The 24,828-nt window shown below is 38.9% G+C and overlaps 1 protein-coding gene across 3 annotated transcripts in view; it reads right to left on the bottom strand.

Moving 5' to 3' along the window:
- Positions 1-24,828, bottom strand: part of cep128 (centrosomal protein 128kDa) — a 68,000-nt gene that overhangs the window by 22,865 nt on the left and 20,307 nt on the right. For all 3 annotated transcript variants that reach the window (XM_015383271.1, XM_015383270.1, XM_015383272.1), the window contains 6 exons: positions 20,805-20,993; positions 19,202-19,663; positions 15,395-15,559; positions 13,942-14,106; positions 3,946-4,005; positions 1,013-1,172 (listed from right to left, as the gene is read on the bottom strand). In XM_015383271.1, coding sequence (XP_015238757.1) covers positions 1,013-1,172; positions 3,946-4,005; positions 13,942-14,106; positions 15,395-15,559; positions 19,202-19,663; positions 20,805-20,993 — 1,201 coding nt within the window. The remainder of the gene's footprint in view (positions 1-1,012; positions 1,173-3,945; positions 4,006-13,941; positions 14,107-15,394; positions 15,560-19,201; positions 19,664-20,804; positions 20,994-24,828) is intronic.

The following is a 24,828-nucleotide window of genomic DNA, read 5'->3' as shown; positions in this document are numbered from 1 at the left end:
CTAAAAAAATAACTATAGCCAGTCTGAGGTCAGGAGCGCTCTGGAGCAGGTTTTCCTCCAGGATGTCTCTGAGCATTGCTGCATTTATCTTTCCCTCTACAATCCCTGTAGTGCTGTGAATGCATTCCCCGTGCAATGAATGTTTCAGCATGCTTGTTCATGATAGCAGAAGGGCATGGAAGGGGAATAGTTTTAGCTTTGTAGCGATCAAACAGTATTTAAATTGAGCTTTGCAGAGAAATCATGTTAAACAGAGCATCTTTTAGCCCTTATTATTAGAAGCATATGTTTTGTGGGTGTAAACAGCAAGTGTTTAATTACTGGCTGTGAGAGAGAGCTATAAATGGGGACCAGGAATAGGATTTATTTGGAACGATTTGATTTTTATAACATCGCTACAAAACAGCATAAAAGTGAGTCAACTGCTTTAATAAAAGCTTTCCATCTTTACCTCGCTCTCACTGCGTCTTTTACCTCTTTTGTTAATCCAACAACCATTTTCCGTCGCTGTTTCGCAGAAAAGCAAATAGAGGCCTCAATGTCAGTTACAGCTCATTAGGAAAACAGTTAGAAATGGAACCGTTAGATAGAAAAACACGATTGTTTACTGAAGACGACTGCAGCAGAAAATGATTAGGATGCTTTCTCACACATTTATAATGGTGGAGAAACAGAAGTGTATACAAAGTGAGAAAATGAAAGTTTTAAGTTCATGGAGGGCACAGACAGGATTCTCTAAGTGCCAATGCAAACAAAACAGTGACAAAAGGCGTCCAATTAAAGGGATTATTGCTCATAGAGACGCTGTGACAAGATAAAGAGATGTGAGTCTGACTCAGCTGAGTCAAAGAGTTCAGCTGCTGGAGTCTGTGATTTAAAGCTGGCTGTGCAGGTTAAATAGTCGCCTCTCTTTCCCACTATCGCTAGCTCAGCAGACTGATTTATCGCTTAGCGCATCAAGTGAGAACAAAGTCATCATAAGGGTGTTTTTTTTTGTTTAATAAGGCACTACCTTTCTTCTCAGTGCTGTGGGAGAGCAACAGCTTCTCCTGTTGATCCAGGCTCTGCCTGAGAGCCTTCAGCTGGTCTCTGGTTTGCTGGTGTTGCTTCCTAAGGCGGCGATCCTTCATGTCGCGCTCTTGCACTTCCTCACACAGCCAGCGCAGTTTAATCTGGTTCGTTTCGGAAAGACACAGGAAAAATGAAAAATAAGAGGACAGATTTAACAGTCCTGATATAACTGATGCAATATGGGGCTTTTAAGTCAAATGTAATCTTTAGATGAGTAAACAAATGATCGGGCTGGTTTTAATTTCCTTGAAACACAAAATCTGGAGAATCCTAAACATTTTGTGTTTTAATGCAATATCACAAACTATGGCTTGAGACCTCAAATTGTTTGAGTTTGAATAACCAACAATCCAATATGCATGAACATAAATTAGATTGTTCCTGTAAAAAATATGATCAATTATACGTACACACTCCAGTGGGAAACCATCTTTAAATCTTTAAATGTCAATTAGAATGTTTTAAATCAAAGTCCAATTCTGTGTTGAAATCAGATCGTCATCAGCCAGATGACAATCTGTAGGAAGACTTGAAGTTATCCCTCTTTTATACCCTATATCACCTCTAACTGGAGTCTGAGTTTTTTTTTTTTTTTTGCAAAGAATAATAGGCAAAGGCACCAGATACTCTTCTATATAAACTGCTGTAAACAATCAGAGTAGAATGGACATTTTGGCATATAGTGTGCAGGTACACAGTAGCATTGTGTTAATTGGACAAATGATCATGCCATTTTAACGCCTGAAAATTCAACACTTCCTGATGGTTTTTCTTTTCTCTTTCTCCTCTTTTATCAGCCTAATTTTAAACCGACCTCTCGTAATTCTGCTTTGGGTAAAACTATGCAATGTACTCACCTAATTTTATATGAAAGGTTTATGAAAAACTATGATGTTCAATAAAAAATAAACATTTAAAAGCCTATGGGGAGGTTGAGGTGGGATTTAGCAGAGATTTTGGAGACAAAATTCTGAAAGTGTTTTATTTTTTATTTCTTTTTAGCAGCAGTAAAAGCAACACTCTCACAGCTCTGAACCGAAGCCCTGATTGTTTGACCAGCTTAAACACTAACTTTAAATCAGCTTTTCAAAGATCTGGTCTGGGTGACCAATGCAAACTCAACGGGTCTAACTGAACTACTCAAAAAGCCCTCATTAGGCTGTACCATTTTACTGAAACAAAGATTAAAGATCCTGTGTTAAATTTTAATGAGTTGATGAAAGACATTTGGAACAACAATTAAAACATCAACATCAAAATCCTTGATGGTGTATGTTTATTACAATTTCATCTAAATGGGTTTCCTTAGATAGAAAACTTTGAACTAATCTGACTGAATTGTTTCTGGAAAGTACCTTAAGATGGCATGCGTTGGAAATTGGTACTCTATAAATAAACTGAATTAAATGTGGACTATATTCAAATAAACAGTCTCTGCTTGATGAAGAATTAATTTGTAGCAAATAAAGAAAAAAATTAGCATTTTATAGTATTGAATGCATACCGACTCAGTACTGGCTTAATGGGATCAGGGGGTTTTCAGGATCACAGCTCAAAAGGCTAATTGATTAATATGTCTCAATCGATTCATTTTCTTGTCTTTTTTTAAAGATTTTATATATTAATAAACTTTATGAATACTTCATATTAAACTGTTTTCCCTTTTTCTTGTCCTGATATTGCTAAAGAGTAACTAAGCCCATGTTTTTTTTGCAGACGAATTGTAATAATCATACCTTAGGGGCGTTATCTTTATATAGCTGTGCAGAGTTCGATATCTTTATGGAGAAATTGTTTAATTCTGCAATAAGTGCCCTTATAGTGCGTTTGATTTACTTTGAAGCTCCTAACCGGGAAAGTGGAGTTACATAATCGCTGAGGCGAAGCTCTCTTAGTCGAGTGGGAGGCAGATCTTTTAGTTATCAGGCTCCTTTCCTGTGGAACCAACTACCAGTTTTAGTCCGTGAGGCAGACCCCCCGGTCTACTTTTAAGGGTAGGCTTAAAACTTTCCTTTTTGATTAAGCTTATATTTAGAGTGGCTCAGTTTATCCTGAACTATGTCTATAGTTATGCCGCTATAGGCTTAGACTGCTGGAGGACATAGGGACCCCCTTTTCATCATTCTGCTTCATTCCATCTATATTCTCCCATTTTCCAGTATTTGTTAGTTCAATCTCTAAGGTTATGCTCTCTCTGCTGTTTTTCATAGTAGCTTTGCCTCGTCTGTTCCTGTTTGGCTGTGACACCATCCTGGAGAGAAATATCAGCTGTGCTGCTGCCATCAACATGTTTGTTTATAGATGATGGAGCTTTGCCTGTTTTTCAGTGTAGTCCTGACTGTAACTTGCTGGATGTGCTCTCTTTCATCCTCTGGCATGGGAGCTGGCTGCCTGGCTGTGTTTCCTGGACAGGACCGCTTGTGAAGCTGGTTGATAGTTGCCTTTTGTATCTCTTCTTTTGCTGTATGTCTGCTTCTGTCTCCTTGAACCCCAGTCTGCCTGCAATCAGCTGGTTGATAGAAAACTTTGAACCAATCTGTTACTCTAAGTCCTTAATGGAAGGTGGATAGTCCATTTTTATAAGCACCATAACACATTTTAAAAAGGACATTCCATTGTGCAGCAACCCAGAACACTGATGGCATACTCCATATAATTTACATGAACTGTACAAGCTTGTAGCTTAATGTATTTTATTGGTACTCAAAGTTTTAGCCATCAGTCCACATTTCAATATTGGTGAATGCCTAATAAAGACTATTTGAGCACAGTTTATATACTTGGTACTTTATTTAATTTGCAAACAAAATGAAAAATAGAGAGTATATTGAAATAAGAATGATAAAGAAGCATCTGCACTGCATGAGTGAGTACCTTTGTCTCAGAAAGCCAACAATGAGGATCCTTGACCAATCCAGGTCTCTGAGAGATCGCCTGTTAAACCAGAATCAGAAGAAATCCATGAATGTACTGCACCAACATTGTTAGTACACCCCACAGAACCCTGTTCCTCATTCTGAGGTTGATAAATAGAAGTTTCAACACTCGTTCAAAAGATATTTAAAAACGAATTTCAGCGTTTAGTTAAACGACGTAAAGAGAAAAATAGAATGTGGTCAGACAAACAGGATATGGAAGAGAGTAAAAGAGCCAGCTGTCAAAACCCTTAACCTCAGTCAGAAGCTCCTGCCAACTTAAATTGTGATGCATGTGTTTAACAGCGTATGACAATACACACACACCTTTGCAAAGAAGTGGTGTGTGTCATAAAAATGAGCTCAGGGACTGTGTTCCAGCCATCGTGGACAAGGTTGACAGCATCAGCAATGCAAGCTGACTGCCAACTCTTAATGACTGCAGACACACACACACACAAAACGATACACAGATAAGCAAAACTATGGCACTCATTTGAAAGCTTCCATCCGCCAATGATGATAAGGAAGCTTTTACAGGGGAATTTTAACTGAAGGTTACCAGTCCACTCAATAATTCATTACTTCTGTGGCACAAAAAAGGAACACATGCTCATTTTGATGAAAAAAGGAGTTATAGTTTTTTTGCTGTTTTGTATTTCTGCTGTTTAGCTTTTTAAAGTGGGGGGCCAGAAAAAAGCAAAAACCTTTACTACTGTATCATAAACCTAAACTAGAACGCTATAGAGAAACATGAAAATGAGACTAAATCTATCGAAAATGTTTTTCATCTCAACCTTCCAGGCTTTTGTTTGGATTTTGTTTTTCTATTCTCCAAGCTACATGGGATCTGTACTACCTAATAATTTTAATAACTAGAACCTGTAATGATACAAGTAGTTTAAAAAAACAAAAAGATGTCCTTACATGAGAACAGTTATATTATGTTTGCATTAATCTTAGACACGGGGTCTATTTTCCCAGCTGACAGAATAAAGATAGGATTGACTGAAAAAATAAACTTTTCAGACATTGAGGACTAAGGCAAAGAAGTAGTAATAATGGAGTAATTCAGGCATTTAGGATGGCTACACAAACATTTGAAAGTAACAGAAACCTCTGAAAAATTCAGTCCGCTTATCCAGAGCAAGCCAAATTGTTCTTTGGGGAAGGTTTCAAATGTGCAAACAGGTGTGTATGTAAATAAAAAAATTATAAATCAGTTGCATTGCCTGCACATGCCTTTATTTCTGATAGAGGAGCCAGAGCATTTATCATGCATTTATCGTTACTGAGGTAAAACTGCCCAATTTATCGTGATATTGATTTGAAGTCATATCACCCAGCCCTAATTCCCACTGTTCCACTGCCAGAACAATGTAAAAACCTTACAGTTAGTAAGTAGGTAAAAAAAATTTTGTGAGATAATTTAAAATTCATCTCCACATAAAAAATGTTATTCAATTTCAGTTTAAAGCAGTGAATTTTCATCAGCACATACATAAGATTCATTAAATGTTGCATAATATTATTACGCGGTTGGTCTTAATTTCTGTAAATGTGCTGCAGATTCAAATCAAAACAATGTTGGAGCTATGTTAATGTTAAGGTAGACCTTCTATGCATTGAAAGTAGCACTAGAGTACAGCATCAGGATACATTTGTTTCTATGGATTTATAGGTTTGTAACAGCTAGATTAATGGCTTTTCTGCATAACTTTTATCCCAAAGCACACCACAAATCTTACATCCTCACTTGGTCGCCCTCACTTGGTCTACAATAAAAAAAAAACATGTGACATGAGGGACAATACTATGCACAAGTAAACAAGGAAGTAATGTAGCCAAGCCCAAAAACCATATTTGATGCCATGAGGGATAACTAAAAAGTAGCACCCAAAATATAATATGAACTCTAGTGTTCACTGAAGTGCGAGCTAAAGCTTCAGAAGTTGCCTAGTAGATAGAATTGTGAGTTAATGCTTCCAAAAGACAGAAATAGCAAATAAAGTTTATATCCATTGATCTTTTATTGCGCAAAAATTCTTTTCAGGTTAAAAAAGAACTAATTAAACACTATCAGGACGAATTGTTGGCAAACATTGTTTTATTTGAAAATAAATATATGCGGTCTTTTTTTCTAGGCATAGTATTTAACACAAATGCAAGCATTATAAGTCATACATTGACAAAGGTCACCCTCATCTCCATTATTTGAAACTAACCCTTCAGCCAACCCAAATCTACGCTTTCTTCATCTCTGAATTCTCATTACATGTTTTCTGTCTCTTCTTTCCTTACCTTAAATGAAACTTAGCTGGCAGTCCAGCTATAGTTCGTGATCCATTCACATTCAATTTGTAATTTTCCATCTACTCAAACTATAAAAGTTGAGTTTTTCTCTGCTGCGGGCAACATATTGATTCCCAACTCCTCCCTCTCTCCGGCACAAAAACACACTTGAATGTTGCATTGGCCCCATGTTAACCCAAAGACACTAAATCAATACGTGATCAGGAGCCAGAGGAAAACTTATTGGGTTACAACTTAGTGCCTCTGTCTTTAGATTTTAGCTACATTTTAGCCAATAAATCACTGTAAAAAAAAAAGTAAGAAAAGGCAGCAGCATGTTTTGCCTGTCTGATTCTTCCCTGATACGAGGTGAAACAGACTGAATCCGAGAGCTACAGTGATAATCAAAACACAGCATGCATTCAAACATCTAAGGAGCCACACAGCAGCTCACAAATACATAAGTGTGAGCAAGAGAGGTAAAGACACCATGTAGCTAGAATGTAATTACTGGTAGTGTAAGAAAACAGCAAAAAAAAAAAAATCTCACACCACTATGCTGCTACATGTTACTTGTTTTCAATTGTTCTTCTAGCACTTTTACTTATAGCAACCAGGGTAGGAAATCTGAATAAGATGTAGAGAAATATTACAAATATTACATTTGCAGTTATAATTTGACCTCATCACACTTGGATAACCTCTGTCAAGAATTACTACGATACTATAATTATTTTGTGCACATTTAGGTCACAATTAAAACAAGCTTTTACAATATTGTTAGCATATGTAAGCATGGCTGCATTACTCCTTTCTCTGTACAGCGCTTTTGTAGCATTTTCATACCACAGGATCTGATTCGAGTCGCTGAAGGATGTTTACTAATCAACGGACTGTTTTCAGCAGGAGAGAAATGGACTGAAATCTAGGGCAGATAGATATATGTGGACAGAAGCTAAGGCGGAAAATCCTGCTCTCAAATAATTGAATGTGGCAACAATGGCTAGGACACTAAAAGCTCTGCTGCTGATGGCAGAGAACACGCCTCTCACTTCCAAACACTGGGAGGGAAAACAACTGGATGTGTTTAATTTTTCTTTTTTTGTTGTTTATTTTACAGGTAACACAATAATAATAAACCCAAAGTGTAAGAATAGGTAACTTAACTACATGTGTGTATATTATTGTATCATTATTTGCAGCATATAATCATTTTGGGGAGTGATTGGGGCATAAAGCTTGGAATCTTTAGGTTGTGAGTTCGAACCCCACTCCCACAGACTGCCATTTTGGGTCTATGAACAAGACCCTTATCCCCACACTGCTCCCTGGGAGCCCCACGAGGGCAGCCCACTGCTCCCCAAGAGGATGGATTAAATGCAGAGGTAGATTTCTCCAATGTGAGATCAATAAAAAAGTTCAATTATTATTAATTATTTAAATCAATGTTTTTAATTATGTCAACCTATATTCTAAAGCTTAGATCCAGATTTATGTAAGCTAGGATTGATCTGTAGGCTGTTCCTAGAAGCAAAACACATGCTTCTATAGCTTCATTTTAATAGAGTAATACATAATACAGGAGCATATTGATCTAAATATCTGAATACAACTTTGTGACAAGGTGTTTCTAAACCGTGAAGATAAAGTGCAGATTTTTTCTTGAGCCACTCTGTCCTGAGCTGTAGCAGACAACAATGCTGTTGCTCAGGATTAAAGAGCCTTTCTTCTACTGTCAATCGAAAACAGGCAGGATGAATTCCTCAAGGCTCTCTGCTTTGGTGCCTCAGACTGGCTCACAGCTGTGCAAAGGCCTCTTTCTCTGGGAGAGAACAGCCATACGTCAGAGCATGTGACCGCGTGGGAGGATGAGACATGTCGCAGCTTCTCGCACGCTCTCTTAACTTTTCCTCAAACCATCAAAGCCTGTTTGGCTCCGCGGCAGACAAACAGGAGGTGAAACCGCTGAGAAACGTAACAAGTAGGCAGGGAGTTAAAAGTGCTGTCTGAGGGCTTGAAAGTGGGGAAAAAAATATCACCACAATATTTTTATTCCTTTTTTTAAAGCAGAACTGCCATGAAATCTGAGGCTTCGCTACCTGTACTTTAAATATAACACTGCCTGGTTTTTGCTTCTTCTAGAGCGCGGGGGAATGTGGTGTTTTTTTGTTTTTTTTTGGAAGCCATATGTTTGTTTCACCTCCCACTGGGAAAATGGAAAGAGATAGGGAACGTTGAGATGGAAACAGATGGGGGGAAACTGCTCAAACTAACAAGCGAGCAAGTGAAGATGTTAAAGAAGGAAATTATCCAAGAGATCTCCATATCTTCACTAATCATCTGACAAAAGAAGTCAGTAGAAATGAAAGAGAACACAGAGAAAGGAAGTAGATCCTGGAAAGAAAAAGGTGCATGAGGTAAAATGATGCAGAGGATTCACTTGTGTTATTTCTCTCATTCTGTCATGTTAGTCCTGCACAATTGATGCATTCATTATGCTTTATTGCAACTCTTGTTGTATTTTAAGGGATTTTGTCCTGATGAAAGGTGAACCCCTCACCTGTTTCATTCTTTTGCTGCTTCTATCAGGTTTTCTTTTTAGAAATGCCCCTTTGCAGCCTTCTGAAGGAAAGTGTCCCCTCATCATGATGCTGCAAACGCCATACCTCCCTGTCAAAGTGGGGTGTTCAACCTGGAGTGTTTAGCATGAAGGCCAAATAGGACCTCTGTTTGGACCCTGCAGACCAGAGCAGCTTTTTCCACACCTCTATTCTTGACATAATTCCATAAAAAGCCCACATTTTTAGACTGCAGGACAAAAAGCTGCTCTGTCAATTTAATCTAACACATGAGGTTCAGATCTCTGCAGCTCCACCAGAGTTCCCAAGTTTAATCAGCCTGTCAGTTTAACCAGACACCTTTAGTGTATTACAGACCTAAATTTCTTCACAATCCCATGTGAAACCTGTCATTTACTGATGAACTGTGAAGCTAGTGTAGAAAGAAGACACGTGATTAGTTATTTAAAATAAACCCATCATTTTCATTAAATTGCAAGATGAAAGCATTAAGTATCTTTTCAAATAAGGTTCAATTTTGGAATATAAAGAGCCTGATTGTAGCCGTTTATCTTTTAGTGACTTTAAATCCTGAAATGCAAAAAGAATCAACTATCAGGATGCATGCCGCCACATTCTTTATGTAAAGTGTGATCTGTTATGGGCTGTCTCACTGTAGTACAGACTAGCTGGTCTAACTAGAATCCAACTGACATAAATCCACACTAGAGGATAGATAAGGAGAAAACAAAAATAATGTGGAGGCTTCAGGATGATTGTATGTATAATCAGAAGTCTTTGACATAATATAATAATCGTGATTCTTAGGTAAAAAATATAATTCCACGCCACTCAACTATATAACAACCTTTTTAATCAGAAAATATTTTTTCTGACACACAACCAATGTTCCCTCCATGTAACACTCCTTATTCAAACTGCTTCTGCTTTTCCCCCGAATTTCATTACATTATATAGAAATAGACAACAGTTATTTTTGCTTGCAATACTAAATTAAATAAAGATATATAAAGAAAATTAATAGGAAATCCATTTATCTTATTTTTATTTAGTTTCCAATTCTTATAGCATCTCTTTAATATGTTATTACCTCTTGGATGTGCAGCTGTCTGGCACACGATTTACTCCTCAATCCCAGTTTCAAATATTACTATCTAATCAGTTTTATAAATAATATGAATACATTTAAGAGTTGTATTTGGATGAATATGATTAAAAAAGTTAAATAAATGTCCTTATTCAGTGCATCAAAAACCACTCGGATGCATAAATAAATGATCCAGCAGGAAGAAGAATGTGTGGAGGCCCAAATTATTTATCATTTAAGGCTTCCAAAACAATGAAACTCAACGGTTTTTAACAGCTATCCAAAATGCACACAGATAAAGACGTACCTGTTCACTGCACAGCGTAATGCTCTGCTTTTTTTTTGTTTTGCTTTTTTTGCTCAATTCAAGTACATAATGAAGCAAAAACATAAATCAATCAATTAGCACATTCTCAGATACGGTGGCTGCAGCACTTAGATGTGAGGAGCTAAAGCGGATGTCACAGCTTCTGGATGTTTGTGCTTAAATAAACATGAAAAGTAGCACAAACATCCAGAAATCATCCTGAAGTGGCATATTTTGAGAACCATATCAGAAGTGAGAAGGGAAAAATGTGAAAAACAGATGCAATGTAATGTATGGTGGTGATATTCCTTATTTTCTTTACCCTTAGAGTTAGAATTCAACTTTATTTTCATAACACTGTCACAAGCACAAAGCAACGAAATGAACTCTCTGCATTTAACCCATCCCCTTAGGGAGCAGTGGGATGTCATTGTGAGTGGCATTCAGTGGGAGTGTGTGGGACTTGAACTCAGAACATCTGAGACCTGTGCGCAATGCTCTAACCACTAGGCCACCACTCCCTCCTAAATGGATCTTGAATGGAGAATGCAGGTATTTTTATCTTTGGATATTATTCATGAAATGCTTAAACCCTTATACAATTTAAAGCAGAAATGCTAAAAAAACAATGTAATTAAAGACATAAAGACAAAGAGTAACAGGAATTTAAACTGTGTCACAGGCTACAGCGCACATTTGCAGAATGTGAATGCTTTAATGTGAACTAAAACCTTTAAAGGGTAAAACGTCTCTTTTCTTCCAGAGCAGGACTGCCATCCTGGGCAAAGCTGAACTCTTACATGTAACATAATACATCTCATGACGTTTCTCTGTTTTTCATTTTAAGTTGCCCCAATCACTTCAACTTAAAGTAGATTAATGGAAATGACTGTTGTAACCTCTTATTATTTTAATAAACGATGTAACTTGCTATGATCACTGGTTTGTAACAAGTTTATTATTGTTATAAGCTGATTTTAAACTTGTAATAAACACGGCCTCAGCATGCACAGTGTACTCAGTGTACTGGGTGGGTTACATATATACCCATAAACATCAAACATTTGAGGAACATTGCACACAACTGCACTCATCAGCAACCATTTACTGTGTCCCCCATTTTTCTACGTTCAGTGTTTGGTGGTTTTCCTATAATTATCATCATGGTGCCCAACTGGAGGCTCTAAAGAGGAAACCTATTTCTTCTAAACCTCTTTTCTGTTATTATCCCTCATTAAGCCGATCACTTGTAGGTTTGACGTCTTGATGGATTAGAGACAAGGTAAGGTGTTGGCACGTGTCCGACTGCATCACCACTGGACCAGAACGAGAAATCCATGAGGACAGATGAGAACAGGCAGGATTCATTAGTGTTTAGCAGGTTTGGAAGGCTAGGTGCAAGTATTTAAGACAATGTGTGTTTGAACCATGTACAGGTCCTTCTCAAAATATTAGCATATTGTGATAAAGTTCATTATTTTCCATAATGCAATGATAAAACTTGAACATTCATATATTTTAGATTCATTACACACTAACTGAAATATTTCAGGTCTTGTCTTGTCTTAATACGGATGATCTAGGCATACAGCTCATGAAAACCCAAAATTCTCTATCTCGAAAATTAGCATATAATGAAAAAGGTCTCTAAACGAGCTATGCACCTAATCATCTGAATCAACAAATTAACTCTAAACACCTGCAAAAGATTCCTGAGGCCTTTAAAACTCCCAGCCTGGTTCATAACTTTAACCCCAATCATGGGTAAGACTGCCGACCTGACTGCTGTCCAGAAGTCCATCACTGACACCCTAAAGCAAGAGGGTATGACACAGATATTTCTGAACCAATAGGCTGTTCCCAGAGTGCTGTATCAAGGCACCTCAGTGGGAAGTCTGTGGGAAGGAAAAAGTCTGGCAGAAAACGCTGCACAACGAGAAGAGGTGACCAGACCCTGAGGAAGATTATGGAGAAGGGCTGATTCCAGACCTTGGGGGAGCTGCGGAAGCAGTGGACTGAGTCTGGAGTAGAAACATCCAGAGCTACTGTGCACAGGCGTGTGCAGGAAGTGGGCTACAGGTGCTGCATTCCCCAGGTCAGGCCACTTTTGAACCAGAAACAGCGGCAGAGGCGCCTGACCTGGGCTACAGAAAAGCATCACTAGACTGTTGCTCAGGTTTACATGTAATTTGGAAATCAAGGTACCAGAGTCTGGAGGAAGGCTGGGGAGAAGGAAATGCCAGAAGTCCAGTGTCAAGTACCCACAGTCAGTGATGGTCTGGGGTGCCATGTCAGCTGCTGCTGTTGGTCAACTGTGTTTTATCAAGAGCAGGGTCAATGCAGCTAGCTATCAGGAGATTTTGGAGCACTTCATGCTTCCATCTGCTGAAAAGCTGTATGGAAATGAAGATTTCATTTTTCAGCACGACCTGGCACCTGCTCACAGTGCCAAAACCCCTGGTAAATGGTTTACTGATCATGGTATCACTGTGCTCAATTGGCCTGCCAACTCTCCTGACCTGAACCCCATAGAGAATCTGTGGAATATTGTGAAGAGAAAGTTGAGACGCAAGACCCAACAATCTGGATGAGCTAAAGGCCGCTATGGAATCATGCTGGATCTCCATAACACCTCAGCAGTGCTACAGGCTGATTGCCTCCATGCCACGCTGCATTGAAGCAGTCATTTCTGCAAAAGGATTCCCCACCAAGTATTAAGTGCATAACTGTACATAATTATTTGAAGGTTGACTTTTTTTGTATTAAGAACACTTTTCTTTTATTGGTCAAATGAAATATGCTAATTTTCTGAGATAGGAATGTTGGGTTTTCATTAACTGTATGCCAAAATCATCCGTATTAAGACAATAAAAGACCTGAAATATTTCATTTACTGTGCAATGAATCTTAAATATATGAATGTTCAAGTTTTATGATTACATTATGGAAAATTATGAACTTTATCACAATATGCTAATATTTTGAGAAGGACATGTATATGACCATAATTGTCTAATTTCGCAGGGCACCATTTGCCAAGTATTAAGAGCATTAGTTTCTTTAAAAGTTGAAAATAATAATCATGATTGTAAAATAGTAATGTTACTTACTTCAGCCACCACACTACTTTTAACCATGCCTCGTCCTAATAAAACACGCTTATGATAAACAGGCCAAAAGATAACTTGAAACCCCACCTGGGAGTAATTAAACAGGCCAACATATTTCACAGTTACAGTTTTATGCATCCAACCAAAAATACACAAGAGGCATAATCAAACCATAACACAGGAATGCCTCTCATTAATGTCCATGGCAATCCCAGTCTAAATATTCCCTGGATTCTTAAACTGAAGGGCAGCGTCTGGAGAAATCAAATGATCTATCGCTACTGTAGAAGTGGATTCTGAATCTGCAGCCAAGAATATATTCAATTCTGCTATGGATATATATATATATATATAAAAATAAATAATTATACATATATATTATTATAAGATCTGTACAGCTTTAATTCTATCAAGCTAAACACTGAAAAGCAATAACTATAAGTTTGCTCTTTGTCTCTGGTTGATGGTATGTGGACTTTCATAATTTATCCTAATCCAGTGGTGGATTATAGGAGCTGAAACAATCCTCTTCCAGGACGGTACAAGTGGTTAAGGACGGGTTGTAAACATGTAGTAATACCTGTAGTTTGTCTTCACCATTCCTCGCCAGGCTACGGCAGACTGCATCAAGCTCTTCCCCAAGAGAAGTAAGCACCGTTTCTTGGTCAGCTTCCATTGTCAAAACCTTCTTTTCCAGCCTCGCAAGCTCCGACTCAGAAACGCGTCTCCGCTCACCTAATCTCACCTGTAGAAGACATCAGTCATTTGGTTGATGTAAAGCTGTGATAACTTTCCTAATTCCTAATACTATTAGCAACCAGCATTTTCCTTCCACACAACACTAGAAATATTTTCACAAAACATAGAATAAGTCTCCATTAAATTAAACTGAAGCACACATACATCCAAAAGTTATTGATTTGATGTGTCTTATCAAAGAAAGAAAGAAAGAGATAGAAAAAGAAAGTCAGAGAAAAAGAAAAAAAAAGAGCAAAAGAGAGGAATAAAGACATAAAAATGTAAGAAAAATCCACAGCAAAGAAAGACAGGAGAGAAAGAAAGAGCCTTTAATATTCTGATATAGTCGACCACAACCAGTCCCATTCAGCAGCCCCTTATAGCTAGAGCCCACCTGTGTGTGATCTGGTCTCACAATAAATCAAACGGTTCATTGAAGGTCTCAGAGGTTTGTTATAGGATATTTATTGAAAAAAAACAGCAACATAGGGAAAAAAAGAGCAAAGGAGGCGGCAGAGGAAGAAAGTTTTGGAGTTGGGTTATAAGACAACATCTGAGCCTTTAAGCATCTTCCAGCGTAGTTAAAGAAACACCATAAAATCACTATGGAGCGAAACACATGCTATTGCTAAAAGAAAAGAATTTAAAATCTGGTTGGTCTACATTAAACACAGCAACATTAAAATGGTTTAACCTACTTTGGTAACAGTAGTCTCGGAGTCATACCTAAATGACTGAAGCTGTAGCTTCAAAAGAACGATTCAGGTGGGCTGAACGCAAACACCAATGGTCAAATATGTAAAAGCTACTTCCATCTAGGCGCTGTGCAGCACTTGTCTTTATTTTTGGTTAGTATCTGCAATATTTCAGCGTCTCTAACAGGACAAAGCCAATCAATATGTCAGAGGACAGAAACCTGGGTGATCAGTGCTGCCTGGGGAATATGAATCATTATCTCCTGGCTGAGATAATAAACCTCTCATGTTCCATGAATAGGAACCTGATTTCTGCACTTAACCAATTTCAAATCGATACATGTCTGCCCTGAAAAAAGCTGCATAGAACCTCTCAGGTCTGTGTGGAGGAGGTGAGCTGGCATCAATATTTCATTAGCTGCTTAAAACTCCTGAGGTCGCACTGATGATGACGCTTTCTCAAATCATACTCAGGGAAATAAAGAAAGAAGGAAAGAAAAGTTCTTTATTTTTCTACATGTTTACTTCAATATGATGCTTCTGGATGGCCTCTATATACAAACACAAAGTACACACACAACCCAGCAGAGCCTGGCTTACTTTGTCTTCCAGATCCTGTTTGAGTTGCTGGTATTTTCTTTGGAGAAGAGAGTGTGCTTCGTCTTTAGTGCCCAGCTGCGCCACCAGCTTATCACACTCATCCTTCATCCTGTCCAACTTGATGTTCAGTGCCGCACACAGCTCCTTGTCCGACGCCGCATCCGCCTGCGAGGGGAGGGATGTGTTTTCAGAGCTGTGATGCATAAACATGCAATCAGACGAGATCGCCCAGGCTGTTCAGCTTGAATTTAGGCAGCTTACAATTTGTGTGGAAGCGGTTAAAAGAAAAAAATATGCGTTCCGCAAAAGCAGTCGTGCATAATGAACTTCATCAGTCACAAAAAACAAACTTCTTTCAACTTTTACAGATAGACAAAGTAGTTCATCATTGTGAAGAAGGACTCCTTTGATCTAACTGAATATAAGTCAGAGGTTTTTTAGTGTGCATTTGTTTTTAGCCCCATTTTTATAAGTTGCCCCTAAATTAATAATTAGAAGTGAGCAAAACTGACAGAGCCCACTATGATGATCTCAGGGGTAGAGTATTGAGGTAGCAACATTGGCTGTATCTAAACCTGAGTACTTGTGCATTCTCATGTGCTTGTGAACGTCATCAGCCTCAGCCCTAGTATTGCTCCAATTCAGCAGACCAAGAACGGACAAGGTCCCCGAATGTTGTTCTCGCCCCTCCCTCTTTACCCAGCATGCATCAGAGCAGACTTGTCTGTTCTTGAGATTGACAGCTATCCCAGCATGCACTGTGGCAGTAGCAGCTTTCAATGCAGCGCTCACAGAGTTCAGAGTATTAAGTTAAAAGTTCTCTTTTCTGTTGCTGTTGTTCAATAAAAGTATGTTTTAATATCATTTGAGGTGAGAACATTATACTTTTAAGCTTCACTATATGGCCCATTTACTGATTTAGTGCGTAATAGAAAAAAAGTTCAGATGTTGAGAAGACCGTAGCAACCAATGGACCTCCAAGGCTAACGGCAGCAAAGGCTAACGTTGCCCGTCTGCAGGAGCCCTCTCTCGGCATAGACGTGTGTGAAGTAGAGCTGGCTCTGATGGCGATTTTATTTGTGTTTTATTTAACAAAATGTCCATTTGATTTGTGTTTATCTGACTGTGTTCATTATTATTCCCCCACTAAATAAAAAAAGAGTTAGAATTTATTATTATCTAGAGACTATCAATAGCAGGAGGTGAAATGCAGCTCCAGATGAGGCGAGCGTGTGGTGACATCACAAGTACGTTTCTGTTCCAATTGACCCGTATTTTTGCTGCATGCTCCCGTTCTCCCAGAGTCCCTACTTTCCTGTGTTCTTATCAAGAACGTACTTTGCGAGAGCACGAGTCCGTACTCGCATTCTTGTGAATTTAGAAACAGCCAATGTGTTGAGGGAAGATTATCCATCTAAACACAACGGAACACCTTTGGGGTTGAACTAGATCTGACCTTCTAATCCAACATCAGTGTCTGACCTAAGAAATATGCTTCTGGAAGAACAGATTAAAGTTGCAATTGTTGCAGCTGTTAATGGTAAAGAAAAAAACAAACAAACAAACTAAATGTAATTATTATGGGTTGTACCCTGAAGTTGTTCTCGTTCTCTAGGCTTTGTGCCTGTCCACTCATTTCTGAAAAGTTTGGTATGAAAACTCTTTACTTTAAAGCAAAGCGTTGTGAAAAACAGAAACAACGGACGGGAAGAGATAGGAGGGACATGAAACAAAGGAAGAAAAAAAAAATTGGAGCTGGAAGTGCGAAGTACCAAATTAGAATTGAAGGGGAGCAGAAAAAAGGATTAAGATAGAGGGAGGCAGCAAGAGGGAAGACAGAGTGGAGAGGAAATCAGACGTGAGAGGACAAGGAAATTAGAATATTTTAAGCTTTTTCAGGCAGTTGACTGTATCACAATTGCAATACAGGCTTCTGGCTGTGCTCTATTGGGTTATAGGGGTGTGTAAGGAGGGGGAGGGGGGTTTTGAGACATCTGGTGCACCCTCAGGCAAGTTTTTAAAAACATTTCAGCAAATGCCCTTGTCCTTCCTGCACTTGGAAATGACACCATTACAATGAGCTATGTCACATATTAATGCCATTCAGCAAAGCTAATGGGCTAAACTCAAGCATATCAGGGAGGACCATGCCCCTGAAGATACGCTCTACCCAGGAGGGCTCATCATTGGAGATATTGAACAGAGGGAGGGTGGCTGGATTCTGGGGAGTGAGTTAAGTAGAACGGTGCTATCGCCGCCACAGCCTTGATGAGACTACTGAGGTCTGATATGTGGGTTTTTAAATATTCACGCTCGGAGGTTTGGCGCGGCCCCCAAGATCCGCGGGGCACCACGAGCCATTAGGAAGCTCAGCAATCCTTGGTTGTATCAGAGGACAAAGCTCCAGCCGACGAAGGAAAATTAGTTTAGATGAGAATTTCTTCATTGTGTCACTGGGTCGGAAATATCCCAGATGTTTAGTGGGAGCCAATCATATTCCAAATGTTAATAAGCGTGCGGCACTTTGTCATCTATGCTCATCCTTGGTGGGAGGTGAAAAGAATGTCTTTCCTCGGTGAATGATTTCCGACATTTAAGAAGATTTATACAAATTCAGGACGTGCAACACCTGAAACATCATGCTGAGATATAAAAGGAGGCACAGGAGATTTAAAGAGGACCTGATCAGAATTTCAGAAGAAATACAAAATAATTTCCCTAACAAGACTCAGATTGAGAGATTACAACCACCTTTTGGAGTGTAGACTAAATATCTATCTTTAATAGGCGTAGCTTGGCATGTAGACATGAATCAATGAGAGAAAGATTACATCCTCCATCCAATAATGAAAACAGCTGAAATCCTGCTTTACAATGTACAGATTAACAAGCTACGGGGCCTTTAAAGTATTCATACGCTTAGAACTAAGATAGAGACGGATATTTATGCCTAAAGAAGTGAACTTTAACTAGGCCATTCTAGCACATCCACTGAGCTGTGGATGATTTTCTGCAGGAAGATTAACCTGAACCTCACTATTAAACCTTTTAGTGGATTTCTTCCTGCACCTTCTTCAATATGTCTGCTCTTTTCTCCATAGAGTTATTGGCTATAAACACCAGATTTGGAGAGTAAACCACTAATGGTTCGCCTGTCAGCAGAGCCTCGCATCTGAGTTCATGATAAGCGCAGCTCCACCAGAGCTTCTTCATTGCTTCTATGATTTAAGTTCCTGGATTCTTTTGTGGTTTATATCCAAATAAAAACAGAAAAAAAATGTTGTAACATCACTCAATAAAAAAAAAGGTATGGTTACCTTTCTAAAAAAAAGTTGATCTTCTTTGAATCCACATTTATAAGAAGAGATGCTTCAAACAATACCTGGATCAGATATCGCCTCCCATATGAACTAATTAGCCAGATCAGGTATCTGTGGTTTGATATCGGAGATCTTATCCTCTGCACTTTACATCGAGTAGTTATTTATTTCCTTTTTCTACTTATCTGTTAAAAAATGGTATGAAGTTATATCTGTGTTAGTTTTTTACCCTTTTTAACAATGTTTATGTAAAATCTAAATCCTTTCACTCACATGGTAGGAAAACCCTAACCCAGGATACAGTTTTATCGGATCGTTATCGGCCAATGCGCTCAGCCCAGGTATCGGTATCTGATTAGGATTACATACTTTGTTTTATTATTTCTCTACCTAACAGCTATCCATGATGAAACTGTTACTAGTTTAGATCATGTACTTGTATTTCTTTCAAAGCAGAATTGTTTTATGTGCATAAAAAGGATCCTACCTTAGCTTCTCTTAGCTGTGCCTTTATTTCATCCCTTTCCTGTTGGCAGAGTTTGAGCCTTTCCTGGACTTCCCAATCCTTCTTCATCCTGTCGTCTTTCATCGTGGCCTTCATGTTTTCCAGCTCCTTCTGATGGACCTCTCTCTCCAACTGCAGCTGCTGGCTCAGAGCAGAGCGTTCCTCTTGTACCAACGTTAGCCTGGCCTGAAGTTCAGAGTTGTCTTTCTGAAGCTCCTTTCTGGCGTTATCCTCTTGGGACAACCGCTGGGATAGGTGAGCGTGTGCGTCAGTCATCTGCTTCAAGGCGGCCTGGAGTTCAGCTTTTGCGTCCTGGTCCCTCTGAAGACGACGGGCTTGACTGTCAGCTTGTTCCTCCAGCCTCTGCTTCTCTTCTCTTAGTCTCGCCTGGATGGAGGTTTGGAGCTGAGCCTCTTGTTCCAGGACCGCTGAGGCCTCTCTTACCTTGGGTTAAGATGTTGTTAGTACTTTATCAGCTTAGGCTAAAGCTCTGCACTGTTTGCTATGAAAATCCAAGTTTTTAAATAGCAGTTTGGATCTGTACTTCAAATTTCACAATTAATGAAAAGAGCATCTAAAATTTCTCTATATTTTAATTTCTTAACTCCACATTGCTCTGTATGTTTAACCAATTTCTAAAAAGTGAAAACAGAATTATATTTAGATCATCAGGATTCATGGATGGAGACTGAGAAGATAACAGGCAGGAAAGGATGATGGATGGAGAAACAAAGGGATAGAAGGATGGACAGTCAGACCCACGGACGGGTTTTTAGACAACGTAACAGAATAGAATTCTAGAGAATATATATAAAAGAAGTCTGAGAATATATATATATATTATTCTGTTACCATATCCTGACGAGTAAAACCCTCCTATTAAAATCCAGGCTTTAAATGGGGCCGGAGCCTAAAATATGCACTGTCCAATTGAAAGGAAAAGTCTGGTCATATTCAGAATTCAAAGTTCTGGAAGTGCTTTAAATAGGAAATTATTACATACTGTTCAATAAATGATAAGTGTTTTTAATTAGGAGTAATTTTCATTTGAATGTGCTTACCGGAGGCATCATGTTTGTCAAAGAACACTATTGCCACTACCGATTTGTGACGTCACAGTGAAGTCCCAAGTCATCTTGAAAACATTCTTCGAAATGTTGGCTACATATTACATTTTTTTTCTCTGTCTAGAAGTTCAATGGCAAATCTTCCCTCTTCAAGTTGGCAATCCAACAACGAACGATTTTGCTTGTAAAGCGGGGAGAATGGCGCTAGGCTTACCCCACTGTGACATCACTTCCGGAAGATAATGATTAATATATTTGGGCAAAAATGGCCACTCCGAGACTCAGTGATTGCGATGAAAATTATAATTTTTCTCTTCTTACTGATTAACCGTAAATTCATTAAATCCCCACGAACAGATTCGTTTTAGGTATAGATAATGATCCATTGATTATCCCTTGCTGACAAGACTTCTCCTTTAACAGTGACCTGGTGTATTCCCATCAGAAATGTTTTCATACTTATGATAAATGTTGAGGAGTACAATAACTTTGCTATTCGTAGATGTTAAACCACACACCTCCTGGATCTCCTGCTGAAGCAGCAACTGGCGCTGCCGAGTCTCCGAAAGCTCCACGTCCTTGCGGTGGATCTCCTCTTCACGCTGGGTCAGTCGACGTAGTATTTCACCCAGCTCCCTGCGGGCGGCCTCAGTCTGCTGGCTCAGTGCCTTCAGCTGGGCCTGGGAGCCCTCATTTTCCCTGGAGGCCTGCAGGGAGAAAAACAGAGCAAAGGACTAAATGAGAGAGGAGAAGGAGACAGGTGGGGAAAAAAGGGAAACGAATAATGACAAATTAAGATGAAGGACAAGCCAGTGTATGCAGTGGAGCTCTAACAATAATGATGAGAGGAAGAAAAAGGGTGACAGCGAATAGGAAGAAGGGAAACATATGCCGTTCCAGCTCTTGGCTGATAGGAAAATGCTAACACTCAGCTTTCTGATAAAGGGACAATGGTCAGGTCTGTTCAAGGCAGATTGCTTCTAATGCTGTGGCTTTGACTGGAATTTGCAAAGACTTTGCAGCAGCTCAGAACCTAATCATTTAATTGAGCACTTGATTCTCTCCCCTAATTCATTAAGAGGGCAGAAATGATTTTGTAATTAATTCGCGTCACGTACAGTATGCCAGGTGGGATTCTGTCTGTCTGCTTTTCTGGTATAAGAAGCGTGACGGTGCTTACTGGGAGTTTGGAGGTGACTCCCTCAGTACAAATGGACTGGAAAACAGTGCGAGGTGACTTTTTAAGCTAATGAATACTGTCAGCTATTAATTATTCCACTACATCCAACCACTGGAACAAACCTAGCAACTGTACTGCTGTAATGAAGTACCTTTGGGTCTATAATCCAACATTCGGCTTTAAAGCTAATAAATGAAAGCATTGCTGCCCAGGTAAACGAGTCTTTATTGCCAATATACAGAATATTATGGGAAAAAAAATGTATGCAACTTAGAGTAGAATACTATCAAAATAAAATTTTGAAAGGACAATCTTATTTATAGAATAAGAGCAACAAAATATCCGAATACATGAGATAATGACCTTTGAGCTTCATGGGAAAGACTTTCTCTGACCAAGCGAAGTAATACTGCAGAACAAGGAGCAGAAAGCAAGGAAGCCTTGTAACAGATTATTCGCCTTATGACATTAACAAAGATTTGATACATAAACAAAACATTTCCTGTTCTTTTTAAGATGCACACTGCAGCTTTTTAAGGAGGCGTTTGGTGTAAGTCTACTGTTAAGGGAACTTGAACGGCGGTACGTCTGTGAAATACAATAATGCGGTCCAACAGTTGGAGCAGTCGGTGGAACGTCTATTCTTCAATCAGACACAGTAAAGGATTATGTGTAGAAGCTATTATTTAAATACTGTGGTTTTGCCAAGGTCAAAGATCAAGAAGGGCATGTGACTGTAACGAAGGATGGTCTACAAGACGGCGAGCCATTAGACCATCACTTTTAGCTCGTAAAAAAGTAAGATTTTCATGAAGACTTTTTTCTGTTTTTGCCTTCATTTGAGATTTTTTAAGTTGAATTTTTTTTTGGAAGGGGACGTGGTCGGACCCAAACCCAAGGTCGGCCGCGTCAACGATCAAGGCCTCCGCACATGAGTCGTGCGCGCCAACCAATGCGCCATCGAGGCACGCCCATCTAAGTTGAAATTTCAGTTGACTAAAGCATTTTCAGGACCAACGCTTTCTCACTAAGTTCTTGTGGAATTGGCCTTCAGATGATGAATTTTGACAATGACCAAAGTGCGGGTTAATCACTTGCAAGCCGAAGAGGTCTATAAAAACTACAATTCAGTCAGTCAGAAATGTGGCAGAAGCTGAAGGAGATGTAGTTGAGACCAGATTATATCAAAACTAATAAGGCTGCCAAACGTGGAACTTTTGAAGGTGAACCCAGGACCAGTCATACCCATAGCATGGGGCTACCACCGCCACGTTTTACCGTGCAAATGGTGTTCTTGAGGTGAGAGGTGCTGCTAGTTTTTAGTCAGACAGTGTTTTCTTTGGTGGCTGAACACTTAAATCTTATTCTCATCTGACCAGAGCACATTCCTTCATACACCTGCCAACATACATACCTTTAGGCCAACTCAAAACGTGCCGTCTAGACACTTTTTCATATAACCCAGCTATAGCCCCTACAGTGTGTTCATTTGATTCCAGTGGAAAGATACTCCAGTCTCTGCTGTTGAACTCTGCACTTCTGTGCTTCTTCTCTGATTAATTCTCTCCCTCCTTTTCAGGTCTATGAATTTTTGTAGGCTGCCTTCTTTTGGCACGTTTGTTATAGACATTCAGGTGTAATGTTCCATTTAAAGATGATGGTAAAACGACACAGGTAGTGGATTTTCCTTATATAACCCCAACCTGACTAGTCTGTAGAGCTTCTTGCTCTTCATGGTGCGATGCCTCTTTGCCTAGTGAGCCTTTCAGAACAGGTGTGTTTATACTGACACAATCATGTCACACTTTTGCACACAGGGGGACTTAATTTCACTAATTATCTGACTTTGAAAAGGTAAATTCTCACTAGAACTTTTCAGGGGCTTCTTAGCAAAGAAGGTGGATGCATATGGTAGTGCCAGTTTTCTTTTTCTTTAGGGGGTTTTCATGCTGTATGCATTATTTTTTCGTTTTACTTCAATGTGTTTCTTGATCTCATAAGATAAAATGTGAAAAAAAAAAAAAAAAATTATTTTAGGCTGGAACATAACAAAATAGGTGAAAATCCAAGAGGGGTTTATGCTTTACTAAAGCATCGTAGAAAAATACTACATAGTAATAATAATAAACTATATGGTTTTAAACTTGTGTTATGGATTTTTTTTTTTATCATTTATCGAAGCTGTTTTCAAATCCCTCCAGCCTGGAAACAGAATGAAAACGTAAAGAATTCATTAAAAGCCAAAAACCAATGTTAGATTGATGCTAATAAGTTTAAGTTAACTTTAGGAAACCTTATTTCAGTCAGACGTGCATCTCTGACTACTCTGTAGTAGGTCACAAGAATCTCTAGAGACTATGAGTCCTGAATGTTTAATGGACTTCTCTTGTTATACTCCAGATTTAACAACCAACAATAGGAGCTGTGTTGAATGTGTTGCCACTCAGGAGAACATGTATGAGCAGCGCAACCTAGAAAACTGACACAAGCGCCTGACCTCCGTGGCTGGATGTGAGCACGTGCCAGGTTTTGTGTATTCGATGTCTGCTGCTTGGCAATTTATTAGGAATTTAAAGATAAAGGGAACCATGGTGAACAAAAAAAAAAAAAAGAAAATATAAAAGTTGGTTTCAGGGTTCTTATCTTTAACAAACTATGCAGCAAAAGGAAAACAAGGCCTACTTTACTTGTGATTTATCCCCTTTACCGTTTCTTTCTCTTTAGCTTATCTTAATGCATTCCCTTTTTAGCCTTGGTTCTGAGAGATGTACAATGTTCTCAGGTACGTTTTGTTATTCTTTTTATCTATTAGGAAATACAGTGTTATCACACCGAGAACTGTAAAAATGGAAAGACTGCCGTCTTGTTATGCCGATTAGCATGCTTTGGAAGATGTGGGTGTTGAAAGCACCTCATGTCTTCTTTACACATGTCTACGTTAGTTTCACTGAGACAGATGGAAGGATCAGAGTCAGGAAAGAAAAAAAACATCATGTTTTATAGAAGAGATGGGATGCTGTGCTAAAGTGAGCACTTCAGCCACACAAAGGAGCGCCAGCAGTGCAGGACCAGTGGAGAAACAGAGGGATGTACGAGGAATAAAGATTCACACTGAGCTGAATTTATGACTGGTCTGTTTCTGAAGAGTCACTCAACTGACTAAAGCATCACTCTGCCCTAAAAAAGTATCCACACTCCTAAACTTTACATTATTTTGTGAATTTTCAACAACAAACTGGAAAGAATTTGTTTGGGATTAACTTCAGGTACCTCGTCAATCTAAACCAGTAGATAAACAATACATACTGTTATTTCAGGTTATTTTTGTTATTTTATTTTCTATTGTTATTTGTTTCTTCCCC

The sequence above is a fragment of the Cyprinodon variegatus genome, unplaced genomic scaffold (assembly GCF_000732505.1).
Source record: "Cyprinodon variegatus isolate N-32 unplaced genomic scaffold, C_variegatus-1.0 Scaffold279, whole genome shotgun sequence".
In the NCBI taxonomy this organism is placed as follows: Eukaryota; Metazoa; Chordata; class Actinopteri; order Cyprinodontiformes; family Cyprinodontidae; genus Cyprinodon; species Cyprinodon variegatus.
The sequence above is the reverse complement of the archived record's forward strand: the minus strand, read 5'-3'. Positions and strand labels throughout refer to the sequence as shown.